At 36.5% G+C, this 15,987-nt stretch overlaps 1 protein-coding gene across 1 annotated transcript in view; it reads right to left on the bottom strand.

The window, feature by feature from the left end:
• The window catches only part of ADAMTS19 (ADAM metallopeptidase with thrombospondin type 1 motif 19), a 288,773-nt gene that overhangs the window by 92,534 nt on the left and 180,252 nt on the right, over positions 1-15,987 (bottom strand). Inside the window, exons 12-14 of the mRNA XM_036845509.1 lie at positions 12,755-12,885; positions 11,646-11,818; positions 1,088-1,215 (exon numbers count right to left, since the gene is read on the bottom strand). Of these exons, the coding sequence (XP_036701404.1) occupies positions 1,088-1,215; positions 11,646-11,818; positions 12,755-12,885 (432 nt within the window). The remainder of the gene's footprint in view (positions 1-1,087; positions 1,216-11,645; positions 11,819-12,754; positions 12,886-15,987) is intronic.

Below are 15,987 nucleotides of genomic sequence, written 5' to 3'. Positions count from 1 at the left end.
ACATACATATTTTAAGTGATTTTCCCGAGAACATAGTTTCCTAGTGGCTGTCGTGGATTCAGTCCTCCTCCACTCAGATACCTCTTTTATTACTAAAGGATGTACATATTTTCCTTCCACGCCTGGGAAATTTATCAGCTGATGGCTCTTAGCCTTCATCCCTGTTCAGAAAATGGCTAGCCTAAAGAAAACTGCCTTTCCCAAGATCACATCCCCCTCATCCCCTGGGACAGCTTGTATCCAAACACTAGTAGATAATGGGGGTTAAAAAGGTCTGGTTTTCTCACCCCAAATGGGGAAAACTTTGAAGAGCCATCCCAGCCACAATGATCCTCACATGGTCAGCTGACGTCTTGTGACTGTACCAAGCCCAACTGTTCCCTGTGCTGAGTCCTGCCTCCTTCCCCCTCTGCATATATGTTGATCATGAAAACACCTGGCATTAAACTTCCTGCATATTGATCTTCCAGGGGAAGCCAACCTGAGACAGTGGCAGACCTGTAACTAGCAACTTCAAAGCTTTAGCCTTTGATCTTTCCACTACACTATTCATATTCATTTTAATAGAATGTCTCCTTTCTAATGATAAATAAAGAAGAGCACATAAATGCATATAGTAGATGGAGATTATTTTTAAAAAGAAATAGAAAGGCAAATGAAATGCTTAAGTATAATGAAAAATTGAATGTACATTTAGAAATCAGCTGATTCAAGAATGTTGATGATACTTTAAGTGAGTAATAAGACTGCTTTTATAGGTTTTTGCCACATGGCTCAGTCTTGGACACAAGACATGGAGAACTTGAGTGCTTGAGTTTCTGGTCTGGAATGCCCAAAGTGTCATAATTTTACACCTGTAATATGTACGTTACAGAATAAAATTTTCATATTCTTTCAGCTAGTAATGAGTATTATATATTTTCTAGTCTGAACCCTTCATTATACAGATGAAGAAATGGACTTTCAAAGCAGATCAGACTTGCTGAAGATCACAGTTGAGGCAGAGCTTTCCACTGTACTGTGCAGCTGCTCGAAGGTCCCCCAATCCTCCCTCAGCATATACACTCTCCCTTTTGGAATGTCTTACCTGACACCTGCCATTTGCACAGATATCTAATCCCTGATATCCGCAAGAAGTTCCATCCAACACTTTTTCTGATAGAAGAATAGGCTGTTCTTTTCCAACAGGAGAGCAAAACAAGGCACATGGTTTTTCTACATACAGAGTGGATAAAAGTAAATGAACAAAATTTGATCCATAAATATTTTTATCTCAAGCTTTATTTTTCAGAACAGTTACGAGTAAAAAATATAATCTGATGTTAACTGAGTAATGCACTACTAGAATATATAATACTAGAGGTTATTATGAGTAGTAAATGAGATGATGCCTGAGCAAAAATAGGTATCCAATGAACATTAACCTCCTTCTTAAGAATTATGTCTTCAAATTATTTTTAAAATGTATCATTTATTATTTTCTGGCACTAAACCTCTACCACACACAAACCAAGCATTCTTTGTGAAAAATATTTTGCATACTCTCATTTTTTGCTCATATCTTTTAGCATGAACTCATTTTAATTTTAAGAACATATCAGATTTCTGCCTATTTAAGATTTACTTTATTCATGAAGCCTTTCTTGACGTCTCACTTCTAAATTCCAATACACTAATTTTAAATCCTATGCATTTGGCATTTTCTAATTGAAAAATTACTAAAGGGAGAAAGAAGAACTTCTAAGATGAACAATTCTTGTAAGATTTTCCATTGTGAGGATGTTTAGCAACTCAATACAATCCCATGAGAACATCCATTGGAATGCACAGTTGCTGAAGTGCTAGCTGGGACTCACCCTCTTCATTGCTTACTCAGAAAGCATGTTGGGATGTATGATGTTTAGGGTGAGAACTACTGTTCTAGGTAAAGAATTCTTGAATGGCTGGCAGTCACCTTCAGTGCTTCCTTAAACAATAAGGTAGGAGGGTTAGAGTTAAAACACTTGCCTATTAGGCTCAGTCAAAAAGTGGCAAAACATTTTTAAAGTGCTGTTTCTATTTCTAAGCATCCTGCAGAGGAGCTGTAGTATTTGGTAACACCAGTAGTAGGATTATCCAAATCAGAAACTTCAGAGCAATTTCCAGGCTACATTACTACTCTATTGGCTTGACACCAGTCAGGCCCTTTACTGTTTATTAAGCTCATACAAATAGAATGGAAAATAGTTTACAGTCTCTGACACTGATCTTCGCTTATGTCTTCAGTAAAGTTCCACGTATGCTGATGGGATTCTATAAATACCAAATAACAGCCAGAGGCATGGAACAGGGTATCACTTGGCAAAGAGAAGACAGACAGTTAAATGAGCTTTCAGAATTGAACATTTCAAACAGTTTTCACATGTGGCTTCTGAATACTGCTCTGAACAATTTTGGGGAGTTGGACCATGGCCTTTAATGTGAATGGTTTTGAAATTTTCCTTTAAGATGCCATTATAAGCTGCAATAAAGCAGTTCAGTGTGCTCTCACACCTCAAAGTAGGTTATGTTTATTCAATGACTACTTACTATGTCATATCTTTGGACTTAAAAGCAGCTGCTGTCATTGCAACACTTTAATAGTGACATACACACACACACACACACACACACACACACACCTCACTATTCTCTTTCTGGAGTTTTCACTGAAGAGAGGAGCAAACCAGATATATGAATAATGTTGAAAGGAGTTAGTCTAGAATATTCCATTTACATTCTAAGCAAGAACTCAGATAAAAACGTTGTACTCCTCCTTTTACATATTGTCAATTTACTGTACTTACTTTAGCCTTATAGATGACATCAACATTTGATACCAATCTTCCTTCCTGGAGTACACCCTTGAGATTGTGACATTATAGTGATCCATGTAACATGCCAGTACTTGGCAGGCAGGCTCTGTCTTGATTTAAGAGACCACCCCTTTCCAAGGTATGCATTAAACATGGATTTCAGCCAAATTTCAGCACAGAGTATGCAAAATACCTGAATGTTAAAGCCATGCATCTTTTTTTCTCTAAAAATAAATGTTCACTACTGCACTGATACCTTATATTTAATTCTCTTAGCCAGATATTCATGTGTTACATAAAAAAACAGAAATAGCCACTTGCATTTTAAAGTATCGAAAACCTGGGGTTTTTAAAAGACTTGTATATTTCAATTTCTTCCATATGGCTCTAATACATAAAAACTATTGTTGTGTCTTTTATTCATCATACAGACTGACATGTTTGATTGATACATGTCGCAGAATTATCAAAAACGGTACACTGCTAATTATATAAATATCTATTATGGATCATTCTGATGATAAACAACACTTTATAAGAGTCAGGAGCTCCCTTAATTGTGATTTCCAACAGTTTTAATATTTTAAATTGACCCCCATACAACTCTGATTTTTTTTTAAAATCTGGAGGGAACCTGTTTCCTATCTCTTATTTCACATGTGAGTAAACAGGTTTCAAATGAAGTAAAAATTATCAAATCAGACAGCCAGTTGGAGGCAGAGATAGAATTAACCCAGGATCAGATGATGATTTTCAGGATTTGAACTGTCATATTGACTTTATTTTTACCATGAAAAAATATTACTTATATACTTAAATTAATGCAACAAATATCCATCAGAAGATTAATAATTGCCAGACAGTACAGTAGGCACAGACAACAGAGGGAACAGAGACGCATTAAAATCTGCTTCAGCAGGGTCCTGTGGAGTACTTGGCAGGGGTACGTATCCTATACGGAAGATCAGGGGAATTCTTTTTTCCTAGAGAACTTGTTATAAACTGAGCCCAAAAAATCAGTAGAAGTTTTCAAGGTAAATACACGGGGAAAGAGATTAAAGCTTGAGAAAGAAAGGATATTGTGCCAAGAAACGTGCATATTTATAGGCCCAGAAGTAAGAAAACATGATGAATATGAGCAATGAAATGAAATTCGGCCTGGCAGTGCTGGAGATTACAGAAGGGAATGATGGAGATGAGGCCAGAGACGTTAAAGGGAGCAGGTCACAATAATGGCCTTATAAACCAGGTAATAAAGTTTGAGATTGGTCCTGACAGCAACGGGACTGACAACAACAGTGACTGATGGTTTTGGCCTTCAAAAAGGCCAGCCTGGCTGAAATGAGGAGTAGGGGCTGAAGGAGGGTCAGAGAGACAGTGAGGAAGCCATTTGAAGAATCCAGGTCAGAGACGGTGCAAACATGAACAAAGATGCTGGCAAACAAAGAAAGGTTTGGACAAATAGGGTGTGCTGATTCATTACAGGGGGTTGGAGATTGAGGCAGAAGGATTCTGGATTAGGTTGGTAATGAGGCTAATCATGTTGCTATTCTCCATGAGAGAGCACAGTAAGAGTAGAGATGGTGGGAGTGAGAGAAAGGAAAGGGGAAGGGGTATGTTGAACTTGAACCATGTTGAGTTAGAGGTGAATGGGATGCTGAGTGGACAAGTTCATGCAACATAGGGGTAAGCAGGTAAGGAGCTCAGGACAGAGAGATCTAGTTTGGAGATAAATGTTTGTGTTCCTTTAGCATTTGGATGATAAATAAAACCTAGTGAATAAGTAAGATTATGCCAAGAAGGACGTTTAGTGAGAAGAGGGGCCAGGATAAGTCACTACAGAAAATTCCCATAAGACATACCATTCTTTCACTAAATATTTATTAAGTGTCTACTCTGTTCAGATACTGCTTACGGTGCTAAACACATAGCAATGCATAAAATACAAGTCTTGCTCTAACAATTATTATTTGGGGGGGGCATAAACAATTAAAATAAAAATATTATGATAGATGATGATAAGGTCTGTGAAAAAAGAATAAAGCAGGGGAAGGAAAAGCACTGAGTCAATATTTAAGAAAAGATCAGAAGGAGGTGAGAGAATGAATCATACTGCTATCTGGGAAAAGTAATTCACCAGAGAAAACAACACCTTCCAAGACACTAAGACAGAAGGGAGCCAGGGTGGGTGGCAGGGTGTGATGCAGGCACAGTACAGATGAAGTTAGAGGGTAACAGGAAGCCAGGGAGCTAAGGACCTTATAGGTCATTAGAAGAACTTTGCACTTTTAGTGAGCTGGGAAGACACTGAAAGCTTCTGAATGGAAGAATAACATGACATGACTGATGTTTTAAATGCATCACTCTGGCTATGTTGAGACTGAAGGAGGTATGAGGACACAGGCATAAAGAACAGTTAGAGATAGCAGAAGCAAGAAGAACTACAATCCTTGAGCCTGTGGAACAAAAACCACATTCACAGAAAGACAGACAAGATGAAAAGGCAGAGGGTTATGTACCAGATGAAGGAACAAGATAAAACCCCAGAAAAACAACTAAATGAAGTGGAGATAGGCAACCTTCCAGAAAAAGAATCCAGAATAAGGATAGTGAAGATGATCCAGGACCTCGGAAAAAGAATGGAGGCAAAGATTGAGAAGATGCAAGAAATGTTTAACAAAGACCTAGAAGAATTAAAGAACAAACAAACAGAGATGAACAATAAAATAACTGAAATGAAAAATACACTAGAAGGAATCAATAGCAGAATAACTGAGGCAGAAGAATGGATAAGTGACCTGGAAGACAGAATGGTGGAATTCACTGCTGCGCAACAGACTAAAGAAAAAAGAATGAAAAGAAATGAAGACAGCCTAAGAGACCTCTGGGACAACATTAAACGCAACAACATTCGCATTATAGGGGTCCCAGAAGGAGAAGAGAGAGAGAAAGGACCAGAGAAAATATATGAAGAGATTATAGTCAAAAACTTCCCTAACATGGGAAAGGAAATAGCCACCCAAGTCCAGGAAGCGCAGAGAGTCCCATACAGGATAAACCCAAGGAGAAACATGCCGAGACACAGCAATCAAATTGGCAAAAATTAAAGACAAAGAAAAATTATTGAAGCAGCAAGGGAAAAATGACAAATAACAAACAAGGGAACTCCCATAAGGTTAACAGCTGATTTCTCAGCAGAAACTCTACAAGCCAGAAGGGAGTGGCATGATATACTTAAAGTGATGAAAGGGAAGAACCTACAACCAAGATTACTCTACCCAGCAAGGATCTCATTCAGATTCGATGGAGAAATCAAAAGGTTTACAGACAAGCAAAAGCTAAGAGAATTCAGCACCACCAAACCAGCTCTACAACAAATGCTAAAGGAACTTCTCTAAGTGGGAAACACAAGAGAAGAAAAGGACCTACAAAAACAAACCCAAAACAATTAAGAAAATGGTCATAGGAACATACATATCGATAATTACCTTAAACGTGAATGGATTAAATCCTCCAACAAAAGACACAGGTTTCCTGAATGGATACAAAAACAAGACCCATATATATGCTATCTACAAGAGACCCACTTCAGACCTAGGGACACATACAGACTGAAAGTGAGGGGATGGAAAAAGATATTCCATGGAAATGGAAATCAAAAGAAAGCTGGAGTAGCAATACTCATATCAGATAAAATAGACTTTAAAGTAAAGAATGTTACAAGAGAGAAGGAAGGACACTACATAATGATCAAGGGATCAATCCAAGAAGAAGATATAACAATTATAAATATATATGTACCCAACATAGGAGCACCTCAATACATAAGGCAACTGCTAACAGCTCTAAAAGAGGAAATTGACAGTAACACAATAATAGTGGGGGACTTTAACACCTCACTTACACCAATGGACAGATCATCCAAACAGAAAATTAATAAGAAAACACAAACTTTAAATGACACAATAGACCAGATAGATTTAATTGATATTTATAGGACATTCCATCCAAAAACAGCAGATTACACGTTCTTCTCAAGTGTGCACGGAACATTCTCCAGGATAGATCACATCTTGGGTCACAAATCAAGCCTCAGTAAATTTAAGAAAATTGAAATCATATCAGGCATCTTTTCTGATCACAACGCTATGAGATTAGAAATGAATTACAGGGAAAAAAACGTAAAAACCACAAACACATGGAGGCTAAACAATACGTTACTAAATAACTAAGAGATCACTGAAGAAATCAAAGAGGAAATCAAAAAATACCTAGAGACAAATGACAATGAAAACACGACAATCCAAAACCTATGGGATGTGGCAAAAGCAGTTCTAAGAGGGAAGTTTATAGCTATACAAGCCTACCTCAAGAAACAAGAAAAATCTCAAATAAACAATCTAACCTTACACCTAAAGGAACTAAAGAAAGAAGAACAAACAAAACCCAAAGTTAGCAGAAGGAAGAAAATCATAAAGATCAGAGCAGAAATAAATGAAATAGAAACAAAGAAAACAATAGCAAAGATCAATAAAAATAAAAGCTGGTTCTTTGAAAAGATAAACAAAATTGATAAATCATTAGCCAGACTCATCAAGAAAAAGGGAGAGGACTCAAATCAATAAAATTAGAAATGAAAAAGAAGTTACAACAGACACCGCAGAAATACAAAGCATCCTAAGAGACTACTACAAGCAACTCTATGCCAATAAAATGGACAACCTGGAAGAAATGGACAAATTCTTAGAAAGGTATAACCTTCCAAGACTGAAACAGGAAGAAATAGAAAATATGAGCAGACCAATCACAAGTAATGAGATTTAAAATGTGATTAAAAATCTTCCAACAAACAAAAGTCCAGGACCAGATGGCTTCACAGGTGAATTCTATCAAACATTTAGAGAAGAGCTAACACCCATCCTTCTCAAACTCTTCCAAAAAACTGCAGAGGAAGGGACACTCCCAAACTCGTTCTACGAGACCACCATAACCCTGATACCAAAACCAGACAAAGATACTACAAAAAAAGAAAACTACAGACCAATATCACTGATGAATATATATGCAAAAATCCTCAATAAAATACTAGCAAACAGAATCCAACAACACATTAAAAGGATCATACACCATGATCAAGTGGGATTTATCCCAGGGATGCAAGGATTCTTCAGTATATGCAAATCAATCAATGTGATACACCATGTTAACCAACTGAAGAAGGAAATCCATATGATCATCTCAATAGATGCAGAAAAAGCTTTTGACAAAATTCAACACCCATTTATGATAAAAAAAACTCTCCAGAAAGTAGGCATAGAGGGAACCTACCTCAACATAACAAAGGCCATATACAACAAACCCACAGCAAACATCATTCTCAATGGTGAAAAACTGAAATCATTTCCTCTAAGATCAGGAACAATACAAGGATGTCCACTCTCACCACTATTATTCAACATAGTTTTGGAAGTCCTAGCCACGGCAATCAGAGAAGAAAAGGAAATAAAAGGAATACAAACTGGAAAAGAAGAAGTAAAACTGTCACTGTTTGCAGATGACATGATACTATACATAGAGAATCCTAAAGATGCCACCAGAAAACTACTAGAGCTAATCAATGAATTTGATAAGGTTGCAGGATACAAAATTAATGCACAGAAATCTCCTGCATTCCTATACACTAATGATGAAAAATCTGAAAGAGAAATTAAGGAAACACTCCCATTTACTATTGCAACAAAAAGAATAAAATACCTAGGAATAAACCTACCAAGGGAGACAAAAGACCTGTATGCAGAAAACTATAAGACACTGATGAAAGAAATTAAAGATGATACCAACAGATGGAGAGATATACTATGTTCTTGGATTGGAAGAATCAATATTGTGAAAATGACTATACTACCCACAGCCATGTACAGATTCAAAGCAATCCCTATCAAATTACCAATGGCATTTTTTATGGAACTAGAACAAAAAACCTGAAAATTTGTATGGAGACACAAAAGACGCCGAATAGCCAAAGCAGTCTTGAGGGAATAAAACGGAGCTGGAGGAATCAGACTCCCTGACTGCAGACTATATTACAAAGGTACAGTAATCAAGACAATATGGTACTGGCAGAAAAACAGAAATATAGATCTATGGAACAGGATAGAAAGCCCAGAGATAAACCCACGTACCTATGGTCAACTAATCTATGACAAAGGAGGCAAAGATATACAATGGAGAAAAGACAGCCTCTTCAATAAGTGGTGCTGGGAAAACTGGACAGCTACATGTAAAAGAATGAAATTAGAACACTCCCTAACACCATACACAAAAATAAACTCAAAATGGATTAGAGACCTAAATGTAAGACTGGACACTATAAAACTCTTAGAGGAAAACTTAGGAAGAACACTCTTTGACATAAATCACAGCAAGATCTTTTTTGACCCACCTCCTAGAGTAATGGAAAGAGACAAAAATAAACAAATGGGACCTAATGAAACTTAAAAGCTTTTGCACAGCAAATGAATCCATAAACAAGATGAAAAGACAACCCTCAAATGGGAGAAAACATTTGCAAATGAATCAACGGACAAAGGATTAATCTCCAAAATATATAAACAGCTCATGCAGCTCAATATTAAAAAAACAAACAACCCAATCCAAAAATGGGCAGAAGACCTAAACAGACATTTCTCCAAAGAATATATACAGATGGCCAAGAAGCACATGAAAAGCTGCTCAACATCACTATTAGAGAAATGCAAATCAAAAACTACAAAAACCTCACACCAGTTAGTATGGGCATCATCAATAAATCTACAAACAACAAATGCTGGAGAGGGTGTGAAGAAAAGGGAACCGTCTTGCACGGTTGGTGGGAATGTACATTGATACAGCCTCTATGGAGAACAGTATGGAGGTTTCTTAAAAAACTAAAAATAGAATTACCATATGACCCAGCAATCCCACTACTGGGCATATACCCAGAGAAAACCATAATTCAAAAGACACATGCACCCCAATGTTAATTGCAGCACTATTTACAAAAGCCAGGTCATGGAAGCAACCTAATGCCCATTGACAGACAAATGGAAAAAGAAGATGTGGTACATATATACAATGGAATATTACTCAGCCATAAAAAGGAATGAAATTGGTTTATTTGTAGAGACATGGATGGGTCTAGAGACTGTCATACAGAGTGAAGTAAGTCAGAAAGAGAAAAACAAATATTGTATATTAATGTATATATGTGGAACGTAGAAAAATGGTACAGATGAACTGGTTTGCAGGGCAGAAATTGAGACACAGATGTAGAGAACAAACGTATGGACACCAAGGGGGGAAAGCAGTGGGGGGTGGGGGTGGTGGTGTGATGAATTGGGAGATTGGGATTGACATGTATACACTCATGTGTATAAAATGGATGACTAATAAGAACCTGCTGTATAAAAAAGGAAAGAATATAAAATGCAAAAAAAAAAAAAAAAGAACAGTTAGACAGCTACTACAATCATCCAGGTAAGACACTGTTGCTTATACCATGATGGCAGCTCTGGAGATATTGGGCAATAATCAGATTCTGGATGTATTTTAAAGATAGGGCTCATGTGACTTTACTGATATTTTGAATGTACAGTAAAAGAGAACTAAATGGAAAATGAAGACTCCAAAGTTTGTTGGTTGAAGCATCTGGAAATATAGAATTAACCTTTATTAAAAGGATGGTGTGAATAGAAGACTATTCTATTCTATTCTTCTTTCTATAAAGAAACAGTATGTTTGGAGGCCACGTGTTGGGGAAGAAAGCATGACATGTATGAAGCAGTGAAACAAGGGCAATACCTGGAGCACAGAGGAAAAGAGAGTGAGGTTTTATATGAGGCAGGAGACAAGAGAAGAAATCAGGCTAAAGAAGGTCTTGCTGAGCATGTCATGTTGTGAAATTTGGTCTCTACCTGAAGAGTCATGGCAAGTCTCTGAAATGCTTTAACTGGGAGATCAGAATGAGCCAATTTGCCCTTTATATAAAGATCTCTATTTCTACCTCGTGCTACGCCTTTACAGGGACACCCATCCCTCTCCCACCACCACTCCTAACTCCTGGTAACCACTCATCTATCTGTTTTCCATCTCGATACTTTGGTGGCTTCAAGAATGTTATATAAAAGGAATCATACAGTGTGAGACATTTTGAGATTGGGTTCCCTACTCAGCATAATGCTGTGACATCCACCAGGTCACTGCATATGTTAATGGAGTGTTCTGTGTACTGTTGCATAATATCCCATGGCACAGATATACCTCAGTTTGCTAACCCTGCAGCTACTTAGAACCTTTTTGATTGTGTCCAGTGTTTGGCTATCGAAAATAAAGCTGCTATGCCCATTTGTGTTCAGCATTTTTTTGTGGTCGCAAATTTTCATTTCTCCGAGATAAATAACCAAGAGTGTGTTTTCTAAAGTGTATGCTTAGTTATTTAAAGAAACTACCAAGTTAATTTTCAGAGTGGCTGCTCCATTTTACCTTCCTACCAGCAACACATGAGAGATCTAGTTTCTCTTCATCCTCACCAGCATTTTGTATTGTCACCCTTTTTAAATTTTAGTTTATCTCATTGGTGTATAATATCTCTATATTTTTAAAATATATTTTTAGTCAGTGCTTCTGGTTGTTATATGTCAGTAAAGGTAGAAAAAACAGAGCTCTGAAATACCTAGAATATAGACTGTAAAACAATATTTACCACTGTTGTAAAGCACCTTGCAAACCTAGAAGTCTACATAACTAAGATGGTGGCGATCTGGTTGGTCATACCTTCATCCATGACAGCGTGCCACTGAAGTACATGCTTTGGGTACGAAGTTCTAACACTATAGGCCTGACATTGCCAGTCTCTGAATCCAGGCAAACCTGCAGGACAAGGTGGATTCTCACATATTCTGTATTGTTTTCTGGGACCATTACAATCCCTTGCTTCAGAACCTAGCCTAGAAAAGATAGTACAAATAATCAATTTTATCTTTTTTTATGTTAACTACTCATTTAAAAAAATCAAAAGGCAATCTATTAATAAGCTACAATCCTTTATATTAAATCTACTTTTGAAAAAGTGGACAGATTAAATGATTGGTAATGGTAGGAAATCCATATGTTTATTTAAAAATATATATTTTTTCCAATCTTTGAGCCATTTAATTTCCAAAATACATGAGAAACAAAAGCCCATTTGCCATGGAAATGATACAGAAGGGTAAAGGGCAGAGGTTGGGGGCAAAACAGAAAGGCTGCACTTCCCATGAAAGAGTGGGGCTAAGAATTATTAAGGAGTTGCTTCTAAGGTTTTCACATACATTCTTTAAAATCTCTTGTTGAGGAACTGGGCCACTGAATCCACACCAAAGTTAAAGCATAAAGCTGAAATGACTATCTCACACATTTTCCTAGGATCACTCTAGGAATGATGGAGACAAGCAAGCTGATCTTGGACGCTCCCTATCCATACCTGTGCTCAGCAGGATTTCGTTTCTCATCATTCTTAGCTTCTACTGACATTCATGTTGCCCTCATTCCCTCTCTTTCTGAAGTCCTATCAGCTTCCGGCTCCTCTCACAGTTCCTTTTAAGGGTGACTTACATTTTCTAACACATCTCTCCCTGCTTATTTCAACACAATTTTTTATTTGATTTGTACTCAAAACACCACTCTGTGTAGTGTTTAATTATTTGTTCTTAGAAAGGTTGGTCTTATTTTCTTCTTTGAAGGGAGATTTTACATAAACTAATTTGAGGGACTTTTCTGTTTTCCAAAGTGGAGTGAGGTTTGAGAAGTTTCTTTGGCCCCCAACATGGTTTATCAGTAAAACCTTTTCATTTCAAACTTGAAGAAAACAATGCCCTCCCCCAATCCAGGAACTTTGCGTTTACCCAGGACATTTGCGCTCTCGACTGTTGATCCCAGAACTGCAGGTTCGGCTACAGGGACTCCACATGCTCCACTCTCCAGCCACGAGTCCAGGTGCTGAGGTCCTGCTGGTACACTCTCCAGCCTTACACCACTATTCCAAAAGTTATGTCTTAGGTGAACAAATCAGGGCACAACGGAAAATCATTCATTGGCCTATAGAGTCACTGGAATTGAGATTAAATCAGGTCTGCTAAGAGTCCCAAACGTGTGGAATTGAAAAAGACCAAAAATAAGTTGACACGTGCATACTGTCATAGTAATACACTGGTCCAGTTCTCATGTCAGATTATACAGTCTTGTCATAAGAACAGCACACAGATATCTGTACTATAGCCCTGAGAATTCAGTACTTGTGACGGAGATAGGGCGAAGAAGGAATCTGGGGTTGTACAGCCAGGAAGAAAAACTAACACATTTTAAGAAACATAACAATTTAAAAGAGAGGACCAAAAAAGCATAGGGTCAGGTATCAATATAAGAATGGTACATAAGATATAAATGTCTTTAACTAGAATGAAGCAGACATTTTAGCAAATTTAGCAATTTTGATTTAAACTGTCAGTGATTCAGGGTACTCTCTTTCCTTGTAACTTAAAAAAAAAAGAGTATGACTCAATTTTAGCACTTTCCTTTATACATTTTTTTTTTTTCTGAAAGTTTCTGTCAAATTCAAGCATTAACATTATAGCAAATTTTCTTTCAAAACTGTTTATTTGAAAGACTTGAACAATTAGACTTTTTGAAATTCTATCATTTCATTCCAATTATTCTATAGGTTATTTGGTATCTATTAACTGAGAAAGACAACAAAGAAAGAAGAGAAAGGAGTGTGTTCATTCTCTTTTTTATATTTATTTTATCATTAACTTTAAACAAAAACAGCCAAAGAGGCTGTTTCTGTGGTCACCAAGGAATGGTTGCCAGGACTTTGCAGACAGATTATAATAATTTCTCCTTATTCCTGGAAAATCAGATCTATCATGATCATAGCAAACATATTAAAGGTAAAGATTAAAAAATTTTAGATAAATGATTGTAGAATCACAAGGGTTGAGCAAGCTAATCCTTCCACTCCTAAACGATATTTTGCACTAATGGCAACATGATTTATAAGGGATTTTGAAGAAATTATAGCAGCTCTCTGATTCTTAGTTTTCCCATTTCAAAATGTGAATGATCATCATGTTGATATTTACCTAATAGACTTTTCAGAGGTTGAATGAAACTAAGCACAATGCATAGTCCTTGGCAAAGATTTAATAAAGATTAACTATAATAAAAATACTAATAACAAATTATATATCATTATATTAATTTTATTAATAAGTTTCCAGAAATCTCACCAAAATTCTATTCATTCTGATCTTAACTGATCTGTTTCTTTAAAACTTATTTTGATAATATGTTTTTAAATGCTGTTTTTAGAAGAGAGAATTTAGAAAACTATGCTACGTAGTGTTGTGTGAGCCCAGTTAATGCTTTTCTATGCAATAAAATAATCAGTTCCTGCAGATTTTCTCTAATAATGCCAGATTTTAAATTCAACCTTTTTTGGATTCAAGGAGTTTTAAATCCAGGCTTGGGAAAAAACAAAACAAAACCTCAACAACTCAGAGTGTGCACTGACATGCTAAGACTGTCATTAAATAGATTGAGATTTTATATGAAGATGCAGTCTGAAAATTGCAAAAGGAGGAAAAAAAAACAGACCTTGTGAAAACTTTTAAACAACTTACTGGTTTTAAGGATTTAATGATGTTATGCCATTCAAGGAAAAAAAAAATCCAGTGTGAAAGCTGTCAAACTTCAATTGGTCAAGTTGTTTTGGCCTAGGTGAAGGGTGTTTATTTTTCCCCCGAGTGCATATCACAGCTCCTCGTCCATTTAGCAGTAAGCTGGCATTGAAAGGCTGGGCTAGAGTTCACAGCTGACTAAAAATATTCTGGGAAAGACCCAGATCTAGACTTGCACGTCATTTAAACTAGACACGTCTGGCAGATGAAGAGAAATGGAAACAGATATGCAAACCAAATTTGCATACACAAATCAGTGAAATTTAAAGAAAGCATAGTATAATAGTTAAAAGTTCATCCCCTTGCAGATAACCAGGTCTCTGGACAAAACTATGGAGAACCTGCTTTTCTGTCTTCTAGGTGGTGCTGTGTTTCAACACTGGGCAAAGTGTTAAATGTTTTCTTTAAACTATTATACAAAATATTCTATTGGGTTTTACATAAAATGATCTTAATGCTGCTTTTCATGAATTTTCTAGCAGGATGTTTTGTTTCATTTGTATTTTTTAGCTTCAAAAAATTATATTACGCATGATTTAAAAAACTCAAAATTTCTCATATCGAATAATTCAGTCTGATTTATGAAAATGCTAAGGAAATATATAATATAGTTTATTTCTGGGACAGTACATGACCTAAAAAATTTGACTATATTTCTATTCTCTCAAATTTCTACGGGAATATGCCTAGGAAGTTGATGAAAACACCCAGTTGGAAGAGATTCATGAAGATGACAAAGGAAACATTATTCTCTAAACAAATCTTCTTGTACATACATAGTTAGATGAAAGAAGAGGAAGAAAGAAGGCAATAAACTGTCTCCATATGCAAATTTGTGACTGTAAGGATATTACATCCTTCATTTTTTCAATGAAGAACGATGGTGGTAATTTCATCCTTTAGGAACTTAGGAAAGTAAATAATTGAAATATATTATGTATCATCCTTCAAAACAGTCTAAAATTCTAGTAAGTTGGTATTTAGCTTTCCTTCCCCATCCTCCAATTCCTAGAAAATATTTTAAGTAAAAAACATACATTTCTTGGTTTTAACCAAATCATTTATCAACTCTTGGATCTCTGTTAATATAACCGTAAATACAGATGATAGTAGAGAAAAGGAGAAGAAAGAAAACAGGCTGCTTTTAATTTGGAAAATGCTGTCTATAAATAGTAGATAAATCCCTATCTTCAAAATCATTTTGAATTGGGAGTTCCCTGGTGGTCCAGTGGTAAAGAATCCACCTCACAATGCAGGGGACACAGGTTCGATCCCTGGTCAGGGAACTAAGATCCCACATGCTGTGAGGCAACTAAGCCCACAGGCCACAACTACTGAGCTCACACGCCTCAATGAGAGAGCCTGCGTGCCACAAACTACAGAGCCCATGTGCCTTGGAG

The sequence above is a fragment of the Balaenoptera musculus genome, chromosome 3 (genome assembly GCF_009873245.2).
Source record: "Balaenoptera musculus isolate JJ_BM4_2016_0621 chromosome 3, mBalMus1.pri.v3, whole genome shotgun sequence".
Taxonomy (NCBI): domain Eukaryota; kingdom Metazoa; phylum Chordata; class Mammalia; order Artiodactyla; family Balaenopteridae; genus Balaenoptera; species Balaenoptera musculus.
Note: the sequence above shows the minus strand (reverse complement) of the source record. Positions and strands in the feature narration are given on the sequence as shown.